Source organism: Heteronotia binoei, chromosome 4 (assembly GCF_032191835.1).
Source record: "Heteronotia binoei isolate CCM8104 ecotype False Entrance Well chromosome 4, APGP_CSIRO_Hbin_v1, whole genome shotgun sequence".
NCBI classification, from domain to species: Eukaryota; Metazoa; Chordata; class Lepidosauria; order Squamata; family Gekkonidae; genus Heteronotia; species Heteronotia binoei.
In genome coordinates, this window is record NC_083226.1 from 104,153,946 (window position 1) to 104,179,844 (window position 25,899).

Genomic DNA, 25,899 nt, shown 5'->3' on the forward strand with positions numbered 1-25,899 from the left:
GAATCTCCTTTCCCTCCCCACCCCCCACAACAAACACCCTGTGAGGTCGGTGGGGCTAAGAAAGCTCTCCAAGACTGCTCTTGAGAGGGCCAGCTCTGAGAGTTATGACTGATCAAAGGTCATACTATCAGGTGCAGGTGGAGGAGTGGAGAATCAAACCCAGTTCTCCCAGATAAAAGTTCATGCACTTAACCACTACACCAAAGTAAAGTAAAGCAATCATCATGACTGTTCTCTAAAAATTTCTTTCCAAATACACATGTTCCCACAGCCTCAGGGCCCAATTTTCCTATGTGTGTTCCTGGTACCAAACACATTCATGAGCTTCTTTTTCTTTCCTTCACAGGATGAAACACTGGCCAGATCTCTCTAGATCTGCTGCTTCTGCAGACCTCTCCAAGTCTGGTAAATAGCACCTGATTCTTAAAACACTGTTTCCCCATTCCTCCCTGCCTTTCCAGTTAGCTCTTGGATGTTATGTGTTTTGCTGAATGGACTCCCCCCCCCCCCCTTTCCTAATTGTAAATTTGAACAAGATGCCTTTTTGAGAGTTCTTTCAGGGACAATTCCCATAAATGGTGTTTTGATTACAGTTGCCTCCTCTCACACAGTCTCCCATGCTAATTCCCCTCAATTAATTGGAGACTGCCTCTTTTGGTAACAAAGGGCCAGGAATGGATTTGGTTGTTAAATATAATGGATGATGAGAGACATTGGAGTCTACAGCATTTCCTGGAGTACAGAGAAACAAACTGTAATGAAGTAGGATCAATACAACTAATCAAGGAAGAAGCAGCGTGAAGCATAAAGAAAATTAACTGATATCATTAAAGGGTTATAGTATGATACAACATGCTAAGAGCCAATTAAAGTATCTAAAAAGTAGGTCCTGTTGAGCTATAAGAATTGTATTAGTGAGGAACCCAAAGGGATAAGTGCTTAATTTCATAATGCGCTCTAATTCAGTACTTTCATGTTGTATATTGTCTTTAAAGAATTTTTGTTCAGCAATGGCTTTCAGTTTTGCAACAGTACATCTTGTAAGATTAAAACAATGTAAACTTGCCTCCTTTTCCAAACCCACATTGTTAGGTTGCAATCTGGAAACAAATTGGCAATCAATGCAGCCATGCATGTTGCTGTGTTCTGATCTAAATGACATTTCCAGGTTATATGGGCAGCCCCAAGTAAAGTTTGTTGCAGTAATCTAGTCTCAAGATTCCTATAGTATGAATCAGTATGGCTAGATCAACTGATTCTAAAAGAAGGGAGATAATCTAAGCTGAAAGAACTTTTTAAGCAACAGTGCCAATTTCCCTATTATAAATAGTGCTGGATCCAAAAGAAGCTTTAATCCACTAAGGAAAAAACTACTTTGGCTAAAGTTGGCCATATAATTCCCTCCAAATTACCAGTGTTTTGACCAGCAGCACCTCTGCCAGGTCTGGATTCAGTTTCAATTTGTCTGGATTCATCTTGAGAAGAATAAAAAAGCACAGTTAAAAATCATATAGAAGTGGTATCACATGCTACAAAAATCAAACAATTTATAAATCATATTTGTCCTATTCTTGGAAGCATAATAGAAAAGAATTTGATTTTAAGCATCTATGGTAGTCATATCCAAAAATCTCTTGTGATATGGCAATGTCATCTATGAAACAACTACATATAAAAACATGAAACAAATCTAATTAGGTATTTTCCCAGACTTAAGTATAAAAGACAGCTCATTTATCATGAATTTGCTGATAGCAGCAAAGATGGTATATACTTGAAAAAACTGTCCTTGACAAAAATTCAGCATGAAGCAGAAAAATTAACTCAAACATGCCTGAATTTATGGAGCAATTTATGGCATTAATATTTCCTCATGGTTGAACAAAAAACTGTCCATTAGTACAGTACACATAACTACAATCCTTACCAAGGATGCAATTGGTTTAATGATGCTTAATATTGACTACTGAGATGCTCATACGCATTTGCTAGGTTTCACTGACAATTTGAGTATATATAGTTAGATATTTGTAATTCTTTTGATTATAATATAGTGAACAATAGTATACCGGATTTGCTACAAGGTGCTGGTTATCACCGAGAACCTGCTTACCTTAGGGACCATCTCTCCCCACACGTTCCCTAGAGGGTACTCAGATCTGGGACCAAAAATCTATTAGCGATCCCCAGGCCGAGGGAGGCTAGATTAAAGTCTACCAGAGAGAAAGCCTTCTTGATTGCTGCCCCCTATTGGTGGGTTCAACTGCCGGAAGAGGTTAGAGCCTTGCAGGACCTCGCCCAGTTCCACAAGGCCTGTAAGACAACACTATTCCAGCAGGCCTTTAATTGATCTGGAATGACTGATATGGTGTGACTGATGTACATCTAATATATGTCATCTGAAGTGAGATGATGCCAAATATGATTAGCACCAGATTGTTTTAACTGTTTTAATTGCTCAATTTGTTTTAATTGTTTAATTGTACAATTGTTCTGATTTTACTAGTTGTGAGCTGCCCTGAGCCTGCTTCAGTGGGGACGGTGGGATATAAATCCAATAAACCTCTCCCGGGCTTAGTGTCTGTTTTTCAGGAAGCACATTCATTTTAAGGAGCATGTTGCATTAACAGAAAAGTATAGCTACTGAGGTCAAATATCTGTGTGCCACTGAATTTCATTCTCTGTCTGACCATTAAAATGATTATAACTGAGCATGAAATAACAGACATTTATTTTATTCCATTTGTATCCCGCCCTCCTCGCCTTGGCGGACTCATGGCGGCTCACATAGACATGCATGTGCATGAGTAAACACAGTACTACATTAAAACCATAAACCATAGAATAATATAAAAACATAAAATATTTTGGTGCTTTAATCCACTAAGGACATTGCACCAGAGTAGAACAAGGGAATACAGAAAAGCAAAAGCTTCTATCAGCTGAATTGCTTTTTTCTTTAAATGTTTTCTTGCGTCATTTATGCAGAGATGGAACAGCTGCTGCTTTTTTCCTATTTCCTCTTTACTGTGGGCTCACTGTGGTTTCTGACCTGTGTGGCGGAACCGGCCCGATTCTGCCTTCAGACCCGGTCCCGTCAGCTCCCTATGGAGTCGCCAACTCCTGGAGGGAGCTATTTCTCCTCCTGCCCCTTGGGCTCGCTGCCACCACCTGCTCAGTCCCGGGGTTCAGATTGAGAGGAACAGGACTCCCAATCCCCCTCTCCCGCTATGAGGCCCGGCCTCAAGGTCCTCTGCCACCCTGTACTTGGGTTTCACAGAGACCTCAGCACTTCTTTGGGGCACCCCTGGAGGATTGGCACCTTATCCAACTGTATGCCTTCCCCCTTCCCTGGGGCCCCCTTCTTAAAAACAGCGTGGTCTAAAGCGGTCTGGGGATCTATGTGGTACAGAGATTGACTGCCAGTATGTAAAACAGAAAAAAACATTTATTTAAAAGAGAAAAAGATATGGAAAGAAAAACAAACCAAAAACAGTTGCATTTAAAAAAGTAGCACAGCACAGCACAGCACAGCAAACAGCATGACAAAGGAAAGGTGTTTATAAACGCTTTCTACTGTCCCTGGTCTAAACTTGTCCTGTCTTGAGAATTACTTACTTGGTCTGCCTGCCTGGGCCCTCCCAGGCAGGAGCCTCCATGCTCACCACATGCTCGCTCGAGCCCCCGTTCAAATCCCTTTCTCTTCCTGCTAACACACATGCCAAGAACAAAAGCACTTCCTGCCTCTCTAGGAGATTTTCCCCCTAGTGTTGTTGGTTTGGCTCTGGAAGGGGGGGGGGAGTGAGGGGAAGGCTACAAAGCCTGCTGAGGGATTTACTGACCCCTGCCAAATGAAGCACCACCACTGACTAAAATGGCGTTTCTCCACAACCTGCCAAATCATCTCTGTCACCTGAATCAACATTAGTATAAGCATTCTTAACAGGGTAGGAATCACCAGAGAAAGAGGGAAATGAAATTTCACACCTATATTCATAGCTGCCCATAACACATGAGACACTAATTTCCTTCTTGATTTTCCCATTTTTTATCAAATTTCCTCTTTGTATGTACTCTTGAGGTTTGTATCTCTTTCCATTCCTACAGAACCACTGAAGCTCAAAATTAGGGTTGCAAGGTCCAATTCAAGAAATATCTAGCGACTTTGGGGGTGGAGCCAGGAGACTCTGGGGGTGGGGCCAGGAGCAAGGTTGTGGGAAGCATAACTGAACTCCAAAGGGAGTTTCAGACATCACATTTAAAGGAACCGGACACCTTTTAAATGCCTTTCCTCAACTAGAAATAATGGATAGGGGCACCTTCTTTTGGGGCTGATAGAATTGGAACCCCTGGTCCAATATTTTTGAAACTTGGAGGGTAGTTTGAAGAGAGACATTGGATGTTATGCTGCAAATCTGGTGCCTCTATCTCAAAACATCAGCCACCCCAGATACCAGTGGATCAATTCTCCATTATACCCTATGGGAATTGCTCTCCATAGGGAATAATGAAGTGCCCAGCAGACATTTCCCTCCCACCCCTCACGTTATGATGACTCTGAAGCAAGGGGAGGACCTCCAAACCAGGATCCCCTGCCCCTGGGGATTGTGATATAAAGGCTACCATACTTTTACTTATAATTTTCAATAAAAGACAATAAAAACACATTTTCCACAGAGCTCATTGTTAATTAAACATACAGCATGGAAATAATAATAATAATAATAGACGTGTTTCATGTTTCCACTTCTTCAGTATTATTAATTTTTTCTTCTTGTTAAAGTGTATGAAGTGAAGGAGTAAGCCAGTATCTCTTTTTTAAAACTTGAATAAAGCCTTCCATTTTATTGCTGGCCAAACTAGTCTCCATGAAGGAACCACCTTAAAAATACAGATAACAATGCTCTGATAAAATTTATTAATGTGGTGCATTTAAAAGACCCTGAGATTAATTCAAAACTTTATCCCCAAATTATTCACTTAATTGTTACAGGGAACATGTACTCATAGGACTCACCATTGTTGCAATTTTCTTTTTTATTTCTCTATATGGAGCTGCCAATCATTTTTCTTTTATCTGGAATAAAGCCATCACTTCTAAAGTTGGCATAATGCTAAGATGTAAGTAATGCAGCAATGAGACCTACTGTGTTCTTTTTTTCACATAAACCCTGTGCTAGCTATACTTGAGTTTGTGATGGCACATATCATGAGGGAGAATGGCAGCTATTCAAGGGTACTGTTGTTGCTTATGCCAAACTTTTTCATTAGCAATGTAAATCTTGTCAGTTTACAGAGTTCTGCAGAATACTGAGGGAGACTTTTTAAAATGTGTCCTGGCAGATAGCTACTTTGTAAAGGCAGGATTTTAAAAGGAGATGTTCTATGCCAGTGAAAAAGAGGATAAAACAAGCAGGCCAACAGCTGTAGCTACTATAACCTCAGGGACCTGTTTGTTTTTGGTTCAACTACAATTTGCAAGACATTCACGAAGGTGGCTGACTGACAGGATACGAAGATGGTTCTCATGGCCCTTTTTTAACATGGTCAGGGAATGCTGATTGCCACTTTGGGGTCAGGATGCAATTTTCTCTAGGCCAATTTGGCCAGGGATCCTGGAGGGCTCCCCCGCCCCCTTTGGCTATCTTCTGGCATAGACAGGGGTCACTGAGGGAGGGAGGGTAGTTGTGAATTTCCTGCATTGTGCAGGGGGTCCCTTCCAACTCTATTGTTCTACAGGGCAATGCAGGCATCTGGTATTGAACTCCTCCACACCTCTCGGCATAGTGCTAATTTAGATATCTGGTCCTGACCATATACAAGAATTCTCCAATATTAGTAACTACTAAAGCTTAGTAACTCCTGCCTTCTGAGACTCCAAGGTAAGTTCATGGCTGTCTACAATGGAGTATTTGCTAATAAACATGAGGTTCCAAGTGGGCAAGTTCCCCACTGGCAGGACACAGCTGGCCAAACAAGTATTATGCCTAAATATCACAAAAAATTGAGAAATCCACCTTTTCCCTCATCTTAAAATATTAATACCTGAGTTGAGAGCTTGGTTTCGATTAGCTAAGCCAAGTGGGATCAAACCTTTTTACTCCTTGCCTGTGTGGCTGAATTTTGAGATGTCCATGTAATTTACCTTTTTGCAGTTGAACAGAGATTAGTCCCATCTGCTTGTGCCTTGAAGGCAAAATACCAAATATTATTTTTTTGCTGAAAACAAAAGTGTCTTTGACCAATACCATATACCTCCACTATTCAGTCAACCAAATATCTGTCATTTGAATTCTTCTACTGTTTCAAGGTTGCGGTATGTCTCAGTACACCTCCATAACAACAACAAATTGCTTTATTGGCACAAGGCTTCTGGTAGAACCGCAAAGGGATATTCCCCTCACATTAAAATGTTCATCTAGCCAGTTCAAAGGGCCCAGATGAATAGTGTGATTGGGAGTTGTGTGTTTCAGTGCTCCCCCTTGCAAAATGGTTCCGGTATACAGAAAAAAAGAACATGCTGGGAAAAGTCTAGACTAGGCTTCCCAAATCCCCCGCCTTGCCTGGCGACCCCCGATTTGGAGCCTTCTTCCCCCGCTAGCCAAAAATCTGGAAAGCGGGGGGAAATGGCGGCCCTTCCCACCCAGCCCCGATCTCAGCAGCTTTTCCTTGCCCTGCCCTTCCCACCCAGCCCCAATCGCAGCAGCCTTTCTTAAGTTTTCCCAGGCTGCTTCCGGTCCCAATCAGCTGGCTGGCGGGGGAGGGGGGGGAGAGAGGGAGTCCCGCCCGCAAAGGACCATGTGCCTTTGCACCTCCAGAGGCTTGACTTGAAAGGCTTCCATTTAGGATGGTGTGTCTGTGTGTGTTTCTGTGAAGAAGCTGGCAGCAAATGGTGAGTAGAGAGGATGATCTGCTGCTTCAGACTGGCCAGAAAGGGGGGGGGGGAGAGGGAAACGTCTTCATTATTTCCTATGTGATCGATTCTCATGGGGTATAATGGGGAATTGTTCTGGAGGTTTCGGGGGCTCTAGGGGAGCTGTTTTTTGAGGTAGAGGCACCAAATTTTCAATATAGTATCTAGTGCCTCTTCCCAAAGTACCCCCCAAGTTTCAAAACGATTGGCCCAGGGGGTCCAATTCTATGAGCCCCAAAAGAAGGTGCCCCTATCCTTCATTATTTCCTATGGAAGGAAGACATTTAAAAAGGTATGCTGTACGTTTAAATGTGATGGCCAGAACTCTCTTGGAGTTCAATTATGCTTGTCACACCCTTGTTCCTGGCTCTGCCCCCAGTGTCTCCTGGCTCCACCCCCAAAGTCTCCTGGCTCCACCCCCAAAGTCCCCAGATATTTCTTGAATTGGACTTGGCAACCCTAGTCTAGACTCAGCCAGTATGCTTCACATACTCATTTTCTATGTGCAGGAAGACACCCTCCCCTATGCATTTTTTTCAAACATGCAACTTGCACACCTGTGGAGTATCTCAAGAAACCTCTCTTGCTTGATTCGGCTGCATAGGCCATCAACCATAAAATTACGAAACTAAACACAGTAACTAGCTGAAAAGTCATACTAGAATGTCTAAAACCTCCTGCAATGGTTTAGATAATTTGTTCTGGCAACAGAATAAGAGTTTTCAAGTTTATCTCAAACAACAAAAAGCTTTAAAGTTCAAGAGCCTTATTTAATTGTTCCTTATTAAAAGATGTGGGCACATACATCAGTGGGCTACATGGGAATGTTTCTAAGTTTAGCAGAGTTGTGATGGTTTTGAGTGACAGGTAAACAAATACTGTAACAACTTCACAGCAGACATTTCAAGACCTCTATTGCTACCCAGCCTCCTCAAAACCACCTCCATACAACTATTTAAATAACTGCTCTGCTTTCCGCACCACACACCCACAGTTGGTTTAGCTTTTCAATCTTGCTGCCTATTTTAAATTTTTGTATTTAAGTATATAATTCCCACCACTTTATCTTTTATGTGACAGAAAGAAGAATCAATCTGTAAACAGCATAATGATAAAATCAGCAAATCATACAACTGCTACTGGAAACTCCAGCTGTGAAGAGATTTGTATGTATAAAACTAATAATACATTAAAACCATGTATTACTGTAATAACATTTGCTGTCTTGACCCAAAATATATAAATTTATTCATTGTTGAAAAGAAAGCTATTGCTTCCTATGTCTTAACATGTACATTTTAAACAAAACTGGGGGTGTACTTGAGGCAGATATCAAGATGGAGAAGGAAATAAGAAGAGTAAGCAGAAAATGTTGAATTTTTGGTTACTTCAACTGGGACTGCTTTATAGTGGCCAAATTATTCAGAATACTGCTGATTGTGAGAGCGACAGGAGGATCTTTTTAAATTGTCTCAGTGAGCAACAATGTTGTAAATAAGTTCAATACAGGCAAGAGTAGCATAAAGTGATGTAAAATAAAACATAAAATCCTAACTTAAAATAAAACAGGCACTATTGTAATGAATCATAGAATCACAGAGTCGGATGGGGCCATACAGGCCATCTAGTCCAACCTTCTGCTCATTGCAGGATCAACCTAGAGCAGGGGTGGCCTAACTGCAGCTCAGGAGCCATATATGGCTCTTTCACACATATTGTGTAGCTCTTGAAGCCTCCACTGCCCCACTGGAATTTCTCTCTTTAAATCATTTTTCCAAGTGAAGCCAGACAGCAGCTTGGAAAATGCATTTAAATTTAAAGTTGCTTTCTTTTTACCTTTTCCCCCTCCCTCCTCCTTCCTTCCTTCCCCTAAAATCTAATGTCCATGCCTTATGGCTCTCAAACATCTAATGTTCACTCCATGTGGCTCTTACATTAAGCAAGTTTGGCCATCCCTTGCCTAGAGCATCCATGACAACTGTTTGTCCAGCTGCTGCTTAAAGACTGCCAGTAAGGGGAAAGCTTGCCACCTCCCTCAGTAGTTGATTCCAATGTTGAACAACTCTTAGCATAAAAAAGTTTTTCCTAATATCCAGCTGGTACTGTACTGTCCTTAATTTAAACCCATTGTTGTGAGTCCTATCCTCTGCTGCCAACAGGAACAGCTCTCTGCCCTCCTTTAAGTGACAACCTTTCAAATACTTCAAGAGAGCAATCATGCCTCCCTCAGCCTCCTCTTCACCAGAATGAACATTCCCAAATACCTCAGCCTTTCCTCATAGGGTTTGATCATTCTCATCACTCTCCTCTGGACCTGCTCCATTCTGTCCACATTCTTCTTGAAGTGAGGTCTCCAGAACTGCATACAACACTCCAGGTGTGGCCTGACCAATGCAATGTACAGTGGGACTATGACATCTTGTGATTTGGATGTTATGCCTCAGTTGATACACCCCAAGATTGCATTAATCTTTTTTTATCACTGCATCACACTGCATCACACTGCATCACACATATAACTTATGGAGCAGATATCCATCAGTGGCTATTAGCCACAGCGTAATTGGTGGAACTCTGTCTGGGGCGGTGATGCTCTGTATTCTTGGGGGCGGGGGAGGGAAGGAGAACAGTGGGAGGGCTTCTAGCGTCCTGGCCCCACTGATGGACCTCCTGATGGCACCTGGGTTTTTTGGCCACTGTGTGACAGTGGTGGACTGGATGGTCATTGGCCTGATCTAACATGATTTCTCTTATCTTCTATGTGGTTCGCCCATACCCCAAGATTTTGTACACACACACACACACACACACACATACTGCTACCCAGAAGTTTATTCCCTATCAATTTTTGTTACCCAAATGTAGAACTCAGCACTTATCCTTGTTAAATTGCATCTTGTTCACTTCTGCCCACTTTCCCAGCATGTTCGGATCTTATTAAATTCTATCTCTGTCTTCTGGTGTGTTTGCTACTCCTTCCAATTTAGTGTTATCTGCAAATTATAAAAAAAAAAACCCTTTACACCCTCATCCACATCATTTATAAAAATACTAAAAAGTACCAGGCCAAAAACTGAGCCCTGTAGCACCCCACTGGACACCTCCCTCATTTCAGATGAAATGCCATTGACAACTACTCTTTGAGTGCAGTTCTCCAACCAGTTCCCAATCAACTGTCCTGGAGTCTACTCCACAGTCCTTTAGTTTACCCATCAGAACATCATGGGAAACCCTGTCAGACACTTTACTGAAATCCAGGTAAACAACATCAACAGCATTCTCTTGATTCAGTAAGCTCAAAGAAGATTAAAGAAGGAAATGAGGTTGATCTGGCAAGACTTGTTGGGGACAAATCTTTGCTGACTTCCCAGATCACCAAGCTGCCCTTTAGGTGCTCACAGACTGATCCTTTTAAAAGCTGATCCAGTATCTTCTATGAGACAGAGGTCAGACCAACTGGCTAGTAATGCCATTGTACAGATATATGGTGCAACCTGTTTTGCAGTACTGTGTACAATTCTGGTGACCATATCTTAAAAAGGACATTGCAGACCTGGAGAAAGTACAGAACACAGGGTAACCAAGATGATTAATGTGTTGGGAGTATCTTTTCTATGAGGAAAGGCTAAAGAATATGCAACTTTTCAGTTAAAAAAAAGAGAGGGGGTGTTGTGACAAAGGTTTATAAAATTACACATGGTGTAAAGAAAGTGGATAAAGAGAACTCCACCCCCCTTCTAAAATACAATAAATTGGGGATACTGAGGGCAACACATTCAGGACAGAAAAAAGGGGGGGGACTTCTTTACTCAATGAATAATTAAATTGTGGGATTCACTGCCGGCTGCTGCAGTGATTGCTACCAGAATGGATAGCTTTAAAATGGGACTGACAGATTAATAAAGAATAGATCTATTTCAGGGGTGGGGAACCTCCATCCTGAGGGCTGTACACGGCCCTCGAAGTCACTTGGTGTGGCCCTTGGAAATTGCTGGACTGAACCGAGCCATGTGGCAGTTACTGCCACAGTTCAGTTTGCACTTGATTATTCCAGATGGTGTGGCCTAATATGCTAATGAGTGTTTGATCTAATATGCTAATATTAGGGGATGTGGTCTAATCTGCTACTGAGTTCCTGCTCGGCTTTTTCTACAAAAAAGCCCTGGACCTAGGCATTTGCCTAGGGTGAAGGGCTGGGTGTGTGTGTGCCAGGTTAGGCTCTCCCCATATGACTCAAATAGAAAAACAATTATTTGCATTAATTTTGCTGGCCTGAATCATTCTCCCTCAGCGGAGCACTGTTTTTTAAGTAGATAATTTTTATGGCCCATGAATCATGTTCTAAATATCCAAATGGCCCTTGGCAGAAAAAAGATTCCCCACCCCTAGTCTATATGCTCAGACTGTCCATCTTTTGTTCTCTGTGCCACAAGCGTAGAGGGCAGCTGTCTGTATTTTTGTGTAGCATAAGGGGATTTGAACTCCAACTAGACAGGAGGCTGTCCTGCCCCTGAAGGGTAAAACATCCCCACAGTTGAGCCTACGGGAGTGCTGCTCCAGCATTCATTTACCTATGGGGGGTGGGTGGAAGAGGGAAGCATAGGAGGGAGATTGCAGTGGGTTTTCAGTCTGTCTCAGCAAAAGGGCAAACGGTTTGAAGGGTAGCTCTGCCTGGTAGTGTGGCAGAGTAGTTTAACTCTTCCTCTGGAGAGAAAAGAGTACCCAATTGTAAGGCTTGTCTCTGGTCTTGAGAAGATCTTATACCATTTATTTCGACTCCTGGGAAACAGCAGGTCATTGAGAGTAGAATCCTGTGTGTATGAAAGAATCCAGCCTAGTGGCTAGTCAGTGAAAGCCTGTTTGTACCTGAATGCATTAAAGAAAATTCAAACTATGAAGCCATAACTAGCTTTAACATATGTGTCCTGGCAAGGTTTCTTGAAGTGTTTTTTAATGTGGGATTGTTTTACTTTCCATTTCTCTGCTAGGACAACACATGTATACAGTATGAGCTACCCCAATATTAGCAGAGATGGCTCTGCCCATGCTCTGTAACTAGGTTAAATATTTTGATACACTACATTTACATTCTTGTTTGTGATTCTAGGACTATTTTAATCTTTGTCACAATGCTTTTACCAGGCAAGAGAACAAGTTACCTAAAGATTAGGCTTCCCAACCCTCCCGCCCTGGCGGGGGACCCCCGAATTTTCAGCCTCTTCCCCTGCTCTTAAAAAATCTGGGGGCGGGGGGAGAGAGAACATACCTGTAGGCATCATGTTGTTTTACAGCTTGGGGTACGTTTTTAAAATGTGTCCCTTTAAGGCTGCACAGGAAACAGGAACGGCCCCTCCCTTTCTTTTCCTGTGCAGCCTTGCTTTCGTTTTCACAGCGAGCAAATTCTGCTGGAAGAAGACCAAGTACGGTAAGTATTTGTGTGTGTGTGTGAGAGAGAGAGGGAGGGGGCAGGGAGGGGGGATTCCCTGGAATGGAGGCCCTCCCCCCCTTTTAGAAAGCGTGGGGGGGGAGGGAAATGTCTACTGGGCACTCTATTATTCCCTATGGAGAACGATTCCCATAGAGAATAATAGGGAATTGATCCATGGGTATTGGGGGCTCTGGGGGGGGCTATTTTTTGAGGTAGCCATCAAAAACAAACTTTGTGCCCATCAAGAACAAACTCCTGTATGTGTAGTCTGAATTGGTCATCCTGAAAGAATACATTTAATGCACCCAAATTGTTTTTTTCAGTTTTTCTTTCACAATGGTAATAGCCATTATTTATTACTGCTGCTTTGTAGCTAGGACACAGAGACTGTCATTTCATTCAAAAAAGTAAGATCCAATAGTAAACATGAGTTAGGCTTGTCTCTCTTTTCAGAAGATTTTCACATGACCAATTCCTTAAAACTGTGCACTTAGCACCTCAATATCAGAATCTGGGCACCTCTACAATGAATGAGTGCAGTGAGAAGCAGCACAAAGGACAATTTGATCTTATAGTTTGCTTAGTCTACTGAGGGATGAACAGCTCATTCATTACATGAGCAGATCTCCCCATGTTTCTAATGTTAAAAAGCATACCTAGAAGCTCCAGATTTTGATTAAAGCCGATGGTTGATTCTTTCCCCTCTGCATTGTTTTCCAGTTTGAAATTACCCACTCAGGTCAGCTATTAGCTCCAGTAGGGAAGACAGACAGGTATAATAGGTTGTCTTTTTCTCTGAGGCCAACAGCTACCTTTTTAACAGCAACTCAGGGGAGAGGGAACAGCAAAACTGTATGGAGCTTCATTCAGATGGTAAGCAAGTCTACAGAAATATTATCTCCACAGGCAGTAAAATTATCTCTGCAATGACACACACACACTGTATCTCTTCTATTCAATCTTCTAATTAACAACATCCAGCACTAAATTGGTCACTCTCTAAGGCAGAGGCCCCCAACCTTTTTTATCCCAGGGACCGGCCCCAGGGCTGGCCGGCCCACTTCAGCCCCAGAGCCAGCAGCCGCCCCCCCCGTGGCACCTCCCCTTCCCTCGTCTGCCCCGCCACTCGCAGCCTTGCCGCCCGCCCCCGCGCAGCCTCACCACCTCCTGTTTTTAACCACGTTAAGATGAAGCACCTTCCAGACCAACCTCCCCCCCCATCAGCTGATCCAATCGGCCGGGAAAACTACAGCAGCGTGGCTGTTTCAGCGGTCACTCACCGCTGCTGCCATGGTTTTCCCTGCTGATTGGATCAGCTGATCAGCAGGGGGCGGGGGAGGCCGGCCTGGAAAGCGCTTCATGGCACCTTCCCCGGCCTTAAAGTGGTATAAACGGGGCTACGCGGCCCACTTAGAAACAGGCCACGGACCGGTACCAGTCCGGGGCCCAGGGGTTGGGGACCCCTGCTCTAAGGGATCTTTCATTCACTTCTCAATAAAGTTGCAAGAATTATGGTTCCCTGGATAGTGCTGTCCTAATTTTACAACCCCCTTCAAGTGGTACTGGGAATTTTGTACCAATTGGAAGAATAGTAGGGGGAGGGGAGGGATGCTATATAAATGGTTGCAGCTTGCCTTATCTAATGGGCATTAAAATTCTTCCTTTTATTGCTGCACTAAACTTCAAGAGTAGAAAAATATAAAGAAGAGTACAGCTAAGGTGACTATTGTAAAGTATGCATTTGGATTATTGTAAAGTATGCATTTGAATGATTTAGAAAGGTGGCCTTACACAAACCAGATTCAAACCTCAATTGCAATATACAAAGATAATAATACCAATCTCCCTCACACTGTTATTTTTGGATTACTGTGATAAGAAATTATGTAGCACAGTGGAACAATAATACCAATCATTTATATAACATTAGTTTCTGAAGGACACTAGATAATGATCTTCAACAGCAAAAAGACAGAAAACCTATTATACCTGTGGCTCTATGAAAGTGTTTTTCTAATGCCATAGGTTTACTTAAGGAAACGGAGTACTTTATCATCCACATGTGTATCCCCTGCCCTTTGTTCTGTTATGCCAGTGTATACTTCAGTCAACTGTTAACATGTTTAAACTACCAGAAAATTTTTAGAGATACTTTAATTATTCTTGCATATATCTACCCATGCAATAATAATTTGGCACCTAATCACAATAATGGTACCTGTCCATAGATACTTATTTCTAATGGTAAATATGCTAACAGCAAATTCAGTGGGGGAAAGATCTCACTTTACCCTACATAGCCTCAATGTAGTGGATGAAGATTGTATGGCAGTACATTTTGGCCATATTCCAAGAGACTAAGAGCACAAGAACATATAATAGTTGACTGTATAGAAGATCCCTATGTACCCTTGGAAAGCATACTTCTTTGTCTTTCCAAATCCAGCAGTGAAACACCATGGATATGTTTTTAGAACTGGACTCCTCCCAGACATACTCATTTTCTGCTTGCAGAATTTTGTCCTAGCTGCAGACTGAAATGTTATAGTCTAGTTCACTGCCTCATTCTCACCGCAGGTGCCAGACCAGCCCTCTCCTTCTACTAATCCCGCCCCCTCATTCTTGAAAGGAGTTGCCATTTTGACACAGTGAAGCTTTCAAAACTGGCATCCCAACCTGCAGCCTGAACGGGTACTGCTCACACTATTACCTCATTCCCTTATAGCCTTCATAAGACGTCATAGCCTTCATAAGATTTCAATACCGGTCTTCTTCAGTTATCAGTCTGTCAAACTGGAACCCAATTTCAGTGACTTCTAACACAGACCCAAGGTTCATAGTTTACAGTAGGGAGAACCTATTGATTCTACTGTAAGCTATGAACCTTGGGTCTGTGTTAGAAGTCAATGAAATCGGATAGCTTACAGCAGAATCAATAGGTTCTCCCTACTGTAAACGATGAACCTTGGGTCTATGTTAGAAGTCATTGAAATTGGGTTCCAGTTTGACAGCCTGATAACTGAAGAAGACCGGTATTGAAATGTCTTGAAATCTAGAGGGGACGTTTTATGAAGGCTATAAGGATTTCGTGTTTCTTCCTACTTGAAAGAATTTCAGAACTTTTCATGGACTGTAGGAAACCAGTGTATACAATGTCTTTATACCCTCCCTCCAAAAGAATTACAATTACAATTCATTACAAAACATTACAAATCAATTGCTTCCATAGTTTCCAATAGAGAGATTAGTAGTCTTCAGGCAATTCCTTCCCTTATTTACTGAAGGAAGGAATTGCCTGAAGACTACTAATCTCTTTAATGGAAACTATGGAAGCAATTGATTTGTAATGTTTTGTGATGAATTGTAAATGTAATTCTTTTGGAGGGAGGGTATAAAGACATTGTATATACTGGTTTAAAATTATATTAGGATTGAAGCATCTGCAATGTTTTTCAGCGATACTGTTTGTAGCAGTATTTTTTTGCTTGCATTAACACTGAAACCCCTTTTTCTGTGGTAATGGCCATACCTGGAGCAGCTCCCTGTGGCAGCAGCTCCCTGTGGCAGCAGCTCCCAACTTTACAGTAAGTGTATTGTCTGCATATGAGCAGTCAGTGCTGCTTTTATATATATATATATATATATATATATATATATATATATATATATATATATATATATATATATATATATATATAAAATATATATTGGGGGTCCAAATCCCCCCCCAAAAATTATATATATATATATATATATATATAATTTTTTTGGGGGGGGATTTGGACCCCCAATATATTTTTTTTTTAACATTTCATATTTTCCTGCAAACCTGAGTTTTCCCTGAGTTTCCAGAAAAAACCTGTTTAGCATCAGTGTGGCCCTGATCTGGGGGGGGGCTCCCTTTGGGTGTCCTGCCCCCCCTGGGAAAGTGCACGTGCAATACATCGCCTCTCCTTTCCCGGTGTAGTGAACGCTGCGTGGTCACTGTCTGGCTATGCCTGGCAGATGGTCACTGCAATGGCCTCTCCTACATTACTGCATCCGTGGCAACACCTTCTCACTGGTCTCCCCCCCCCCCGTTTTCACAGAGTTTGCCATGTCATGGTGCGACCGAATGTCCGGCGGTATAACCGGATGGGCAGGCTGGGCTCACCAACCTCGCCAGCCAAGAGAAGGAAAACTCTAACATCAAGCCCGGGCAGACAGAGCTCGTTAATGTAATCACCTGGAGGACTCGCTGCCGGCATCCCGGCTTACTGGGCCATGGCAGATGACCCATGGTGAAAGGGTGGAGCCAGTACTGCGCACACTGCGCTTCACCTAAAAATTCCTCTGCGCAGGCCTGAAGGGTATCCACATCCACAACCCACAACATACCAAGTCCTGCAGTGATGGGCAAGGGGCGAGACGACAGGTAGAAGACGCCACTGGAAGCCGCAGTCCCGATCCTGCATGTAGGCGGTTCAGGATATTGGTCGCCTGATCTTGACCCGGAGACGAAAGCATTTTTCCGCAGCACCCTGAACGACCAAGCAGCCTTATTTAGGGACAGCACTGCTTGCTCCATATGGAGAGGGGCCTAAAAAAGGTGGCCTAAATAAAGCTCGTCTCCTCCCCCCCCCCCCCCCGCAGTTGGCTAGCCGCGGTCAATGGGCATCCTTACTTGCGGTTGAAAAATAACAACAAAGAAAAGGCATGCACCTGCCTCACAAAGTGTGCAAAGACTAAAGCTTGCGTGTTGGAACATCAGAACCATGCTTGACACAGTAGACCGTGGTCGCCCTGAACAACGCTCTGCTCTAGTTGCCCACGAACTTCTCAGGTTGAATATCGACATAGCAGCTCTCAGTGAGGTCCGTTTCCCTGAGGAAGGTAGTCTTCAAGAACACGGTGCTGGCTATACCCTCTATTGGTCGGGTAAGTCAAAGGCTGAGATCCGCCTTTCTGGTGTTGGCTTCATGGTCAGGAATTCTATTGCCTCTAAACTCGAAAGCCTGCCAACAGGTCACTCAGATCACATCATGTCTATACACCTCCCACTTCAAAACAAGCAGCATGCAACACTCTTCAGTGTGTATGCCCCAACCCTTCAAGCAGATTCTGCAGAAAAGAACAAGTTCTATGCTGATCTACGCTACCTCGTACGGAAGACCCCTACAGAGGACAAGGTGATCATCCTTGGTGACTTCAATGCCAAAGTAGGTAAAGAGTCGGAAGCCTGGAAAGGAGTACTTGGCAAACATGGCATGGGCAACTGCAATGATAACGGGCGCCTCCTGCTAGAATTCTGCACGGAGCATCAGCTCACCATTACCAACACTATCTTCCAGCAGAAGAACAGTCTGAAGACAACCTGGATGCACCCACGGTCCAAGCATTGGCACCTTATCAACTACATTCTGGTGCGCCAGAGAGACCTTCGAGATGTCTTACACACCCGAGTAATGCCCAGTGCAGAATGTCATACGGATCATCGTCTTGTACGCTGCAATCTCCGTCTTCACTTTAAATCTACACCCAGGAGAGGCGATATCACCCGGAGGAAGTTTCAGGTTGGCAGCCTTCAGTCAGCCGAAGTAGAGCTGCCTTCCAGGCAAAACTCCAGACAAGAATTGAGGACCCCAGTTGCCTCACAGATCCTTCTCCAGAAGCACTCTGGGAACACCTAAAAACTACCATCCTGTTGACCTCTGAAGAAGTCCTCGGGTTCTACACAAGGAAGAACAAGGACTGGTTTGACGAGAACAATCAAGAGATCCAAGAATTACTGGCGAAAAAGAGATCTTGCTCAGCCCTCCTGTCCCGGGAAAAAAGCAACCTTTTGCGCTGTATGTAGCGACCTCCAGCGCAAGCTTCGAGACATTCAGAAGGAGTAGTGGACCAGGCTTGCAGAGAGAACCCAGCTGTGTGCAGACACTGGTGATTTAAGAGGGTTCTACAAAGCCCTGAAGGCAGTATATGGTCTATCATATCAGGCTCAGAGTCCCTTGCGTAGTGCAGACGGCCAAGTGCTCCTCACAGACAAGGCATCCATACTGAACTGGTGGTCGGAGTATTTTCAGGTTCTCTTCAGTGCCAATCGCGTAGTTCAAGATTCAGCAATCCACCTCACCCCACTTCAACCAGTGAAAACAGAGTTGGATGAGATCCCCACCCTTGAAGAGACTGTTAAAGCCATCAAGTAACTGAAAAGTGGCAAGGCAGCGGGAATTGATGGAATCCCACCAGAGATCTGGAAGCATGGGGGCATAGTACTACATAGCACACTTCACAAAGTACTTGTCACCTGCTGGGAACAAGGCAAACTACCACAGGACTTTCGCGATGCAATCATCATTACTCTACATAAGAACAAAGGGGAAAAGTCAGATTGCTCCAACTACCGGGGGATAACCCTGCTCTCCATCACAGGCAAAATCCTTGCTAGAATACTCCTGAACAGACTGGTGCCCACCATTGCAGAAGAACTTCTCCCAGAGAGCCAGTGTGGCTTCAGAGCTAACAGGAGCACCACCGACATGGTATTTGTTCTCAGGCAGCTCCAAGAGAAATGCAGGGAACAGAACAAGGGTCTATATGTGACTTTTGTTGACCTTACCAAAGCTTTTGATACCGTTAGCAGGAACGGCCTGTGGCAAATCTTGGAACGTTTAGGATGCCCCCCAAAGTTCCTCAGTATGGTCATCCAGCTACATGAAGACCAGCAAAGCCAAGTTAGACTCTGCAACGATCTCTCGGAGCCCTTCCCAATAGGTACAGGTGTAAAGCAAGGCTGTGTTCTTGCGCCAACTCTCTTTACGATCTTCTTTAGCATGATGCTTCAAAGAGCCGCAGTAGATTTAGATGACGATGGTGTCTACATCCGCTATCGCATTGATGGCAGCCTGTTCAACCTAAGGCGACTAAAGGCCCACTCCAAGACAATGGAAAAACTTATCCGAGAGCTACTGTTTGCTGATGATGCCGCACTTGTCTCCCACTCGGTATCAGCTCTGCAGCATATGACGTCCTGCTTTGCAGAGGCTGCCAAGCTATTCGGCCTAGAAGTTAGTCTGAAGAAGACAAAAGTTCTCCACCAGCCTGCACCCCAGGAAGATTATCACCCTCCTTGCATCACTGTGAGTGAATCAGTTTTGAAGACAGTCCAGCAGTTCAGCTACCTGGGGTGCATCATCTCCTCAGACGCCAAGATCGACAAGGAGATTGACAATAGACTGGCAAAGGAAAACCGTGCATTTGGCCGACTGCATAAAAGGGTGTGGAGCAACAAGCATCTGAAAAAAGGCACAAAGATCAATGTTTACAAAGAGGTTGTGATGACAACCCTCATCTACGGCTCCGAATCGTGGGTTTTATACTGTCATCATCTGTGACTCCTTAAGCGCTTTCATCAGCGCTGCCTTCGCACCATCCTCAACATCCACTGAAGTGACTTTGTGACCAACACTGAAGTCCTCAAGCGGGCGAAGGTTACAAGCATTGAGGCATTGCTGTTGAAGACGCAATATCCAATATCATCATCATCATCACACCATCCACCAGGCTGTCTCTTCCTTTGAGAACGCACGCATAGCTGGTCTTGAGGACAAAAAGGAGATTGAGGAAGAATCGTAGTGCTACAGCACCAACCCGAAATCAGACTTTTCCCTGCAGCCACTGTGGCCGGACCTGCCTGTCCCGCATTGGTCTTTTCAGCCACCAGCGAGCTTGCAGCAGACGTGGACTACTGCACCTTTCTTAAATCTTCGTTCACTAAGTCAAGCTGAGAGAGAGAGGCCCTGATCTGCAGATTTAGAAATCTGCAGATGGAATCCAGACTTAATTATTAGATATATAGATTCAACAGTCAGGGCAGTTCTCTATGTTCTGCTTAATGGTCACAGTGGCTTTAACATATTACTGTCCCAAAAGACATGACTCCAAATGCTTCCAAGTTTCCAAATATCAATACATAATTATTCGTAAACACAACTAGTTGAAACAATGAGAAAATTGGAAATGCCAAACTTAAAGTGGGAAGGCGTGCTCATACATACAATGTAACATGCAATGCAGAGTGCGGGATCTGGAAAATGAATGCCTGAGCCTCATAATTTGTCCATATAAAAAAAATTAAAATCCTAATGGCTCCGAGCAAATTGTACAGTAACGTATTAGTAGAAATGAATTATATTTTCTAAAGGCTCGCACTCTAGCCCTGGTTCACATATAAAAGTGAATGCACATACATCCTGACTGCATGTACATACATCTGTTTATAGGAAAGAGCTGTCCTGAGTTAACTTCACAAATTAAACTGAGGACTGGTACCTGGATAAATATGTGGTTCGTATCACATGTTCAGCTGTACATGCGTTGACTGTGACATGAGAATTACTCAATGTACTCACGCACTTCAGTCAGGGCTAATTATTTTTATGTATTTATATATTTTCTTGTATTTCTATTCTGCCCTCCCCATGATATTTTTTCACAGTCTGCTGAAAGGAAAAGAACACAGCAGCACTATCCACACCCAGTGTTCCCTCTAAGCTGAGTTAGCCTCTGGCTCATACATTTTTGTCTTAGCTCAGGAAAAATGGCCCCAGAACAAACCAATTTATGCAGTAGCTCACAAAGTGGAATTTTTGCTCACAAGACTCCACAGCTTAGACAAAGTACTGTCCACACTTGCAGCAGCAGAGAGAGGCCACTAGGAAAAGTGTCAGAAAAGAGGGTAGTTCAGAGGCAAAACTCACTGAGGGGACATTTTCACATGGCTGTCCATACTCCCTGGCCATTTGGTTTCCCTGTGCTTTGAAATATCTGATACTAATGGCACTTCATTGTCAAAATTTTAAGCTGAAATTCCCAGGTGAATATTACTAAATGTATCTCCCCCTGCACTGCAATATGTTGTTTATTTTCCATTCACAGTCTTTTATGCCACTTGCATTCTGGGTTTTTTTTCTCTTATGAAGCACCCTTTACAGGAGGCCACTGCCTACCAGCTATGTATGGCTCTGCTCAGCTATGTATGGCTTTGCTCGCTGTGCTGGATCCCTCGACTGATGAAGTGTGCTTAAGAGCACACGAAAGCTTACGTTCTAAATAAAAAATGGTTGGTCTTAAAGGTGCAACTTCACTCCTGCTTTGTTCAGTTCCTTTACAGGAGTGGAAATGCTCCACTCAGGGTAGTTACTTATGCATGTAATCAATGTATGTTAGCAAGAAGTCTGTATGACAACCTTTACAAAGCTGAGTGAGAAGCGCTTACATCTCCACCATCATCTATTTAGAAAGCTGTTCCTTTGTTGCAACCCCCCACGGTTCCTCCACAATTAAATAAAGCCTGGTTTAAACATGAGGGCTGGTGATGTAGCAGAGGTACTATGTGCGCTTTGCATAGGATCAGGGTCTCACTGCAATCTATGCTGCAATCAGTGCTGGCTCTATGGCACATGGTGCCCTAGGCAGGCTCCCCCCAATCACCCCCGCCGCGCTCTGCTCACCCCCCCCCCCAACTTGCAATGATAACGCTCAGCCCTACTACCAGCTTCTTGTGGCCGCGTCGGCATGTTTTGTGAAGAGATGGATGGAGGAGGCTTTTCCCCCCGCCTTTCCAGAGCCAGAAGTGATGGGGGAGCAAAGTCTCCTCCATCCGTCCAGGACCAGCCCGACGCCCTGGGACGCCCTAGGCAAACTTGCTGCCTGGCGCCCCCCCTGCAGCTCTGCGCCTACTCTCCACTGCACCCCCTCCCTCCCTGCCCCACGTGCTGCTCCGCTCGCCTGCCCGCCGCTGCTCTGCTCACTTCCTTTCCCCCGCTCGCCAGCTAAAAGTAAGTTTTGCCGGCTTCGCAACCTGCGCCTGCGCATTTTGTTAAGAGACAAAACGCACAGGCATGAGCTGCGAAGCTAGCAAAGTTTACTTTTAGCCGGCGAGCAGGGGGAAGGGAGTGAGCAAGCAGAGCGCCTCCGCTTTTAGCGGTGGCGGGCAGGCAAGCGGAGAGCCGGGGGGGGGGGGTGGGCAGGCAGGATGCGATGCTGGGGGGGCGGGTGGAGGGAGCTAGCAGCAGCCACGGCAGTGGGGGAGGGAGGCAAGCTAAGCGCTTGCCTGGAGCACCGGGGAGGGGGTGAGAGCCCAATTTGTAACCCCCCGCCTCTCGGCGCCCTAGGCAACTGCCTAGTTTGCCTATTGGGCAAGCTGGCCCTGCATTCATCTCTTCACAAAACGCGCAGACATGGCTGCAAGAAGCCAGTAGTAGGGCTCAGCTTTGTCGCAGTGAGCTTCGGGGGAGGGGCTGGTGGAAGCACAGTGGAAGGGAGGGTGGTGGTGGTGGCGGCAGGGGAGGAGGGAGGCAAATTTAGGTGGTTGCCTTGGGCACCGGGAGGGGGGGAGCCCAATTCGGTGCCCCCTCCCTCCTGGCACTCTAAGCAACCACCTAGTACTTAACTAGCATGCCGCCATCAGCACCCTATCCACATGAGCTATGGATCTCCAGTGTACACTCTAAGCCTATACAACTGCTTTGCGTAGTTGAAGCATAAGTTGACAGCATTGTATAGTGGTTAAGGTATCAGACTAGAATTTGGGATTCCCAAGATTGAATGCCCACACTGCCATGGAAGGTTGCTGGGTGAGCTTGAGCCAGTCACACATAGAGTTGCCAGCTCTGGGTTGGGAAATACCTAGTAATTTTGGGACAGGAACCTGGAGAGCATGGAGTCTGGGAAGGGGAGGGCATAATGCTAGAGAGTCCACCCTCACAAGCAGCCATTTTATCTAGGAGATAAACTGTAATAGCAGGAGATCTCCAGGTGCCACCTGGATGTTGGCAACCCTAGGCCTATCCTACCACACATGGCTATTGTGAGAATAAAACAGAGAAGTGGAAAGTGTTGTAAGCTACTCTGGGTCCTCATTGGGAGGAAAGGGGGTATAAATGAAATAAAAGCATTAGCATAACAGTTTAAAGGAGATCCAGAGCACATGTAAAGACTTGTGCCTCACCCACTTCACATTTACATCACACCTTAGCCCCTGTTCCTTAAAGAGTGCACCTTGGGACAAAAGGGGATGATAGGATTACAAACATCCTGAACTTTATTTTATAAATACAATGATTTAAACTACTAACTTAAATTGAATATTGTTCACTACGATGCCCTATGAAACTAACAAGCTGCTACATCTGCAGTCCAGCTCCTGCTTAGCCTGCACATTTATCGAAAAGATGTTAGAAAAAAATGGTTTTCAGAACTGCTCTGTCAACACAAGCACAAATGCTCTGTCAAGCCATAAGCATTCAACAGCTGTTACCACTGAATAATTATCTTGAATAACAATGCTTTTAAGATGGTATTTGCAAAACATTTCTTTAGGTTCAGAAGAGATAGATCTGCAAGCCCTGTCTCTTCCCAGATAATTAGTGCTACACTGTTTGTTTCTTTGAACCACGGCATCAGTTTATTATTCTTGCTTTCAACTGTTTTTCAATTATTCCTTTCCCTTCTCTAGCAACTACTGGCAGAACCAATATAGAAAACCAGTATTTAAATTCAGTTATTGAGGTCTCTTCCTTACAGAACAAGAAGTTTAACACAGCTGAAATAATTATCTTGATTATCCTTGCGTTAAAGGGGGAGGGGTGACATGCAGATCTTCATTTCCTATTAGAGCACTACAGATGGTGAATCTTTCAATACTGCCTCCTACACATGCAAAGAAAGGGGCAACAGCAACTGGGGAGGAGCAGTTCCACCGTTTACAGCTCCTTCCATCAATACAGCGTGGGAAGGCACAGAAGATGGGAGAGCCTCTACCAGTAGCGGGGGGGGGGGCGGGGGGGGCTGAAGCATCAGCTCAGCACACTAACCTAAGTTTGAATGCAAACGGATACATGCTCCCCTGCCCCAGCTCAGGTAGAAACAAAGGTGCCAGGTGCTGATGCCTCCCGATCTCTCCACAAATGCAGCCTCCCTCTCCAATTTGCTGCCTCTTCTAGAATATCCCCCTGCCTGACCCTATTCAGGAATTGAGCCTTCTTTTCCCTACAATCACCCTCCTGCAGCCCAAAGAATCTTCATCCACCTTGGTCTATAGAAGGATTTCCTTCCCCCCTTATGCTACAAGGCTTGCCCTACTTTGGCGTGCTCACCTCCCTGCTCTGTCTAGGAATGTATCGTCTGCCTGCCAACAATCTCTCTGCCTTGTCCGCTGCTCACTCCTCATCCTTTGGGTTTTTGTCCCATCCATTCTGCCCCCTGCCCTATCACAGCAAGCCTGCTCCAGTTCTCGCCCCCGCCCCCGCGTGAAGGTTTCGCCGCCTCCGACCCTACCCCGCAGCGGTCTGGCTAGGCAATCTCTGCGTGAAGAACGGGCGCTCTGCCAGGCCTGGCCGCACCCCATCACCTTGCACCCTTCGGTGTCAGTGGCCACCCCAAGTGCTGGCGTTCTCATTGACGCCCGGCCCGCCCCTCTTCGCCGTGCTTGCAGCCCTTCCGGCGCGCACCCTCTCGCCTCCCTACCGTCCCAGCTCCGACTCCAGCTCGTAGTAATCCGCCAAGGTGTCTCGGTTGGAGCCGTCGATCCAGTAGTCGGGGGCGGCGGCGGCGGCAGCGGGGCCAGCAGGAGCAGCAGCCGGAGCCCTACCCGAGGCAGCAGACGACGAAGACGACGAGGAAGAGGGCATGGTGACTTTCAGCATGCTGCAGGTGGAGACGGCGGCGGCGTGTCCGTCGGGCTGAGGAGAAAGGAGAGCGCCAAAGCGGTTTGCGGCTGGCCCTGCGTCTCCGGCTCCGAGCTGGGCTCTCGGCGGCTGCCTGAGGAGCCGGAGCTGCCAGCCAAACTTCCAGCCGGGAACAGCAGCAGCAGCAGCAACCGGCAGAGCCGCTCCGACTGACGGAAGGCGAAAGGAGCGGGCGGAGTCGGCGGCAGGAGAAGTGCGCGTTCTCGGCTCCCGCGCGCCCCAGAGTGGTGGGCGTCGCTGCGAAGGGGAGCAAAGACCCCTGCCTCAGGCGGCAGAAGAAGGGCTGCTCTGTCCAGGGCTGCAGCTGCAGGGAAAGCGGGAAGGCGTGGGCGCGCGCACGCGACCGCGCGCCGAGGGGGACGCTGAAAAGAAGAGCAGTAACCAAACGCCTGGGCTCCAGCGGTGCCTTTCGCGCAGCGAGTGGGTTGTTATTACTGCCATCGCAACCCACCAAGGAAGCGCCTGGCAGCAGTCCCGGGCTCAAGGCAGCATTGCCCTCCTTGCCACCCAGCCGGAGCGCGCGGGCGGTGTGTATGTGAGGCACATGCAGGAGCACCGGCACTCTGTTTGCCGTCCCGCGGGGTCCTAAACTGCCCTGGATTCCTCGAAAAAGGCTCACCTTCAAAGCATACACGGACGTCGCTACATATCCTTGCAAACACACATTGGTTATACTTTCCGTTTCCGTTTTTCGGTGCGTGTTTAAAACATAAGAACATATGAAGACAGAGACTGCTGCATCAGATCTCTAGGCTGTCTAATCCTGTATCCGGTTTCAATCAGTAGCCAACCAGTTGCTCTGGAGGTCCAGCAAACAGGACAAAGAGGTC

General features: G+C 45.3%; 1 protein-coding gene across 2 annotated transcripts in view; it reads right to left on the reverse strand.

Annotated features, from left to right (window-relative positions):
* CAMK4 (calcium/calmodulin dependent protein kinase IV) overlaps positions 1-25,628 on the reverse strand; it is a 172,230-nt gene extending 146,602 nt beyond the window's left edge. Inside the window, exon 1 of one of the 2 annotated variants that reach the window (XM_060235614.1) lies at positions 24,849-25,628. In XM_060235614.1, coding sequence (XP_060091597.1) covers positions 24,849-25,027 — 179 coding nt within the window. In that variant the 5' untranslated portion in view covers positions 25,028-25,628. The remainder of the gene's footprint in view (positions 1-24,848) is intronic. The other variant, XM_060235613.1, reaches the window with a different exon arrangement.
* Positions 25,629-25,899: the final 271 nt, after the last annotated feature.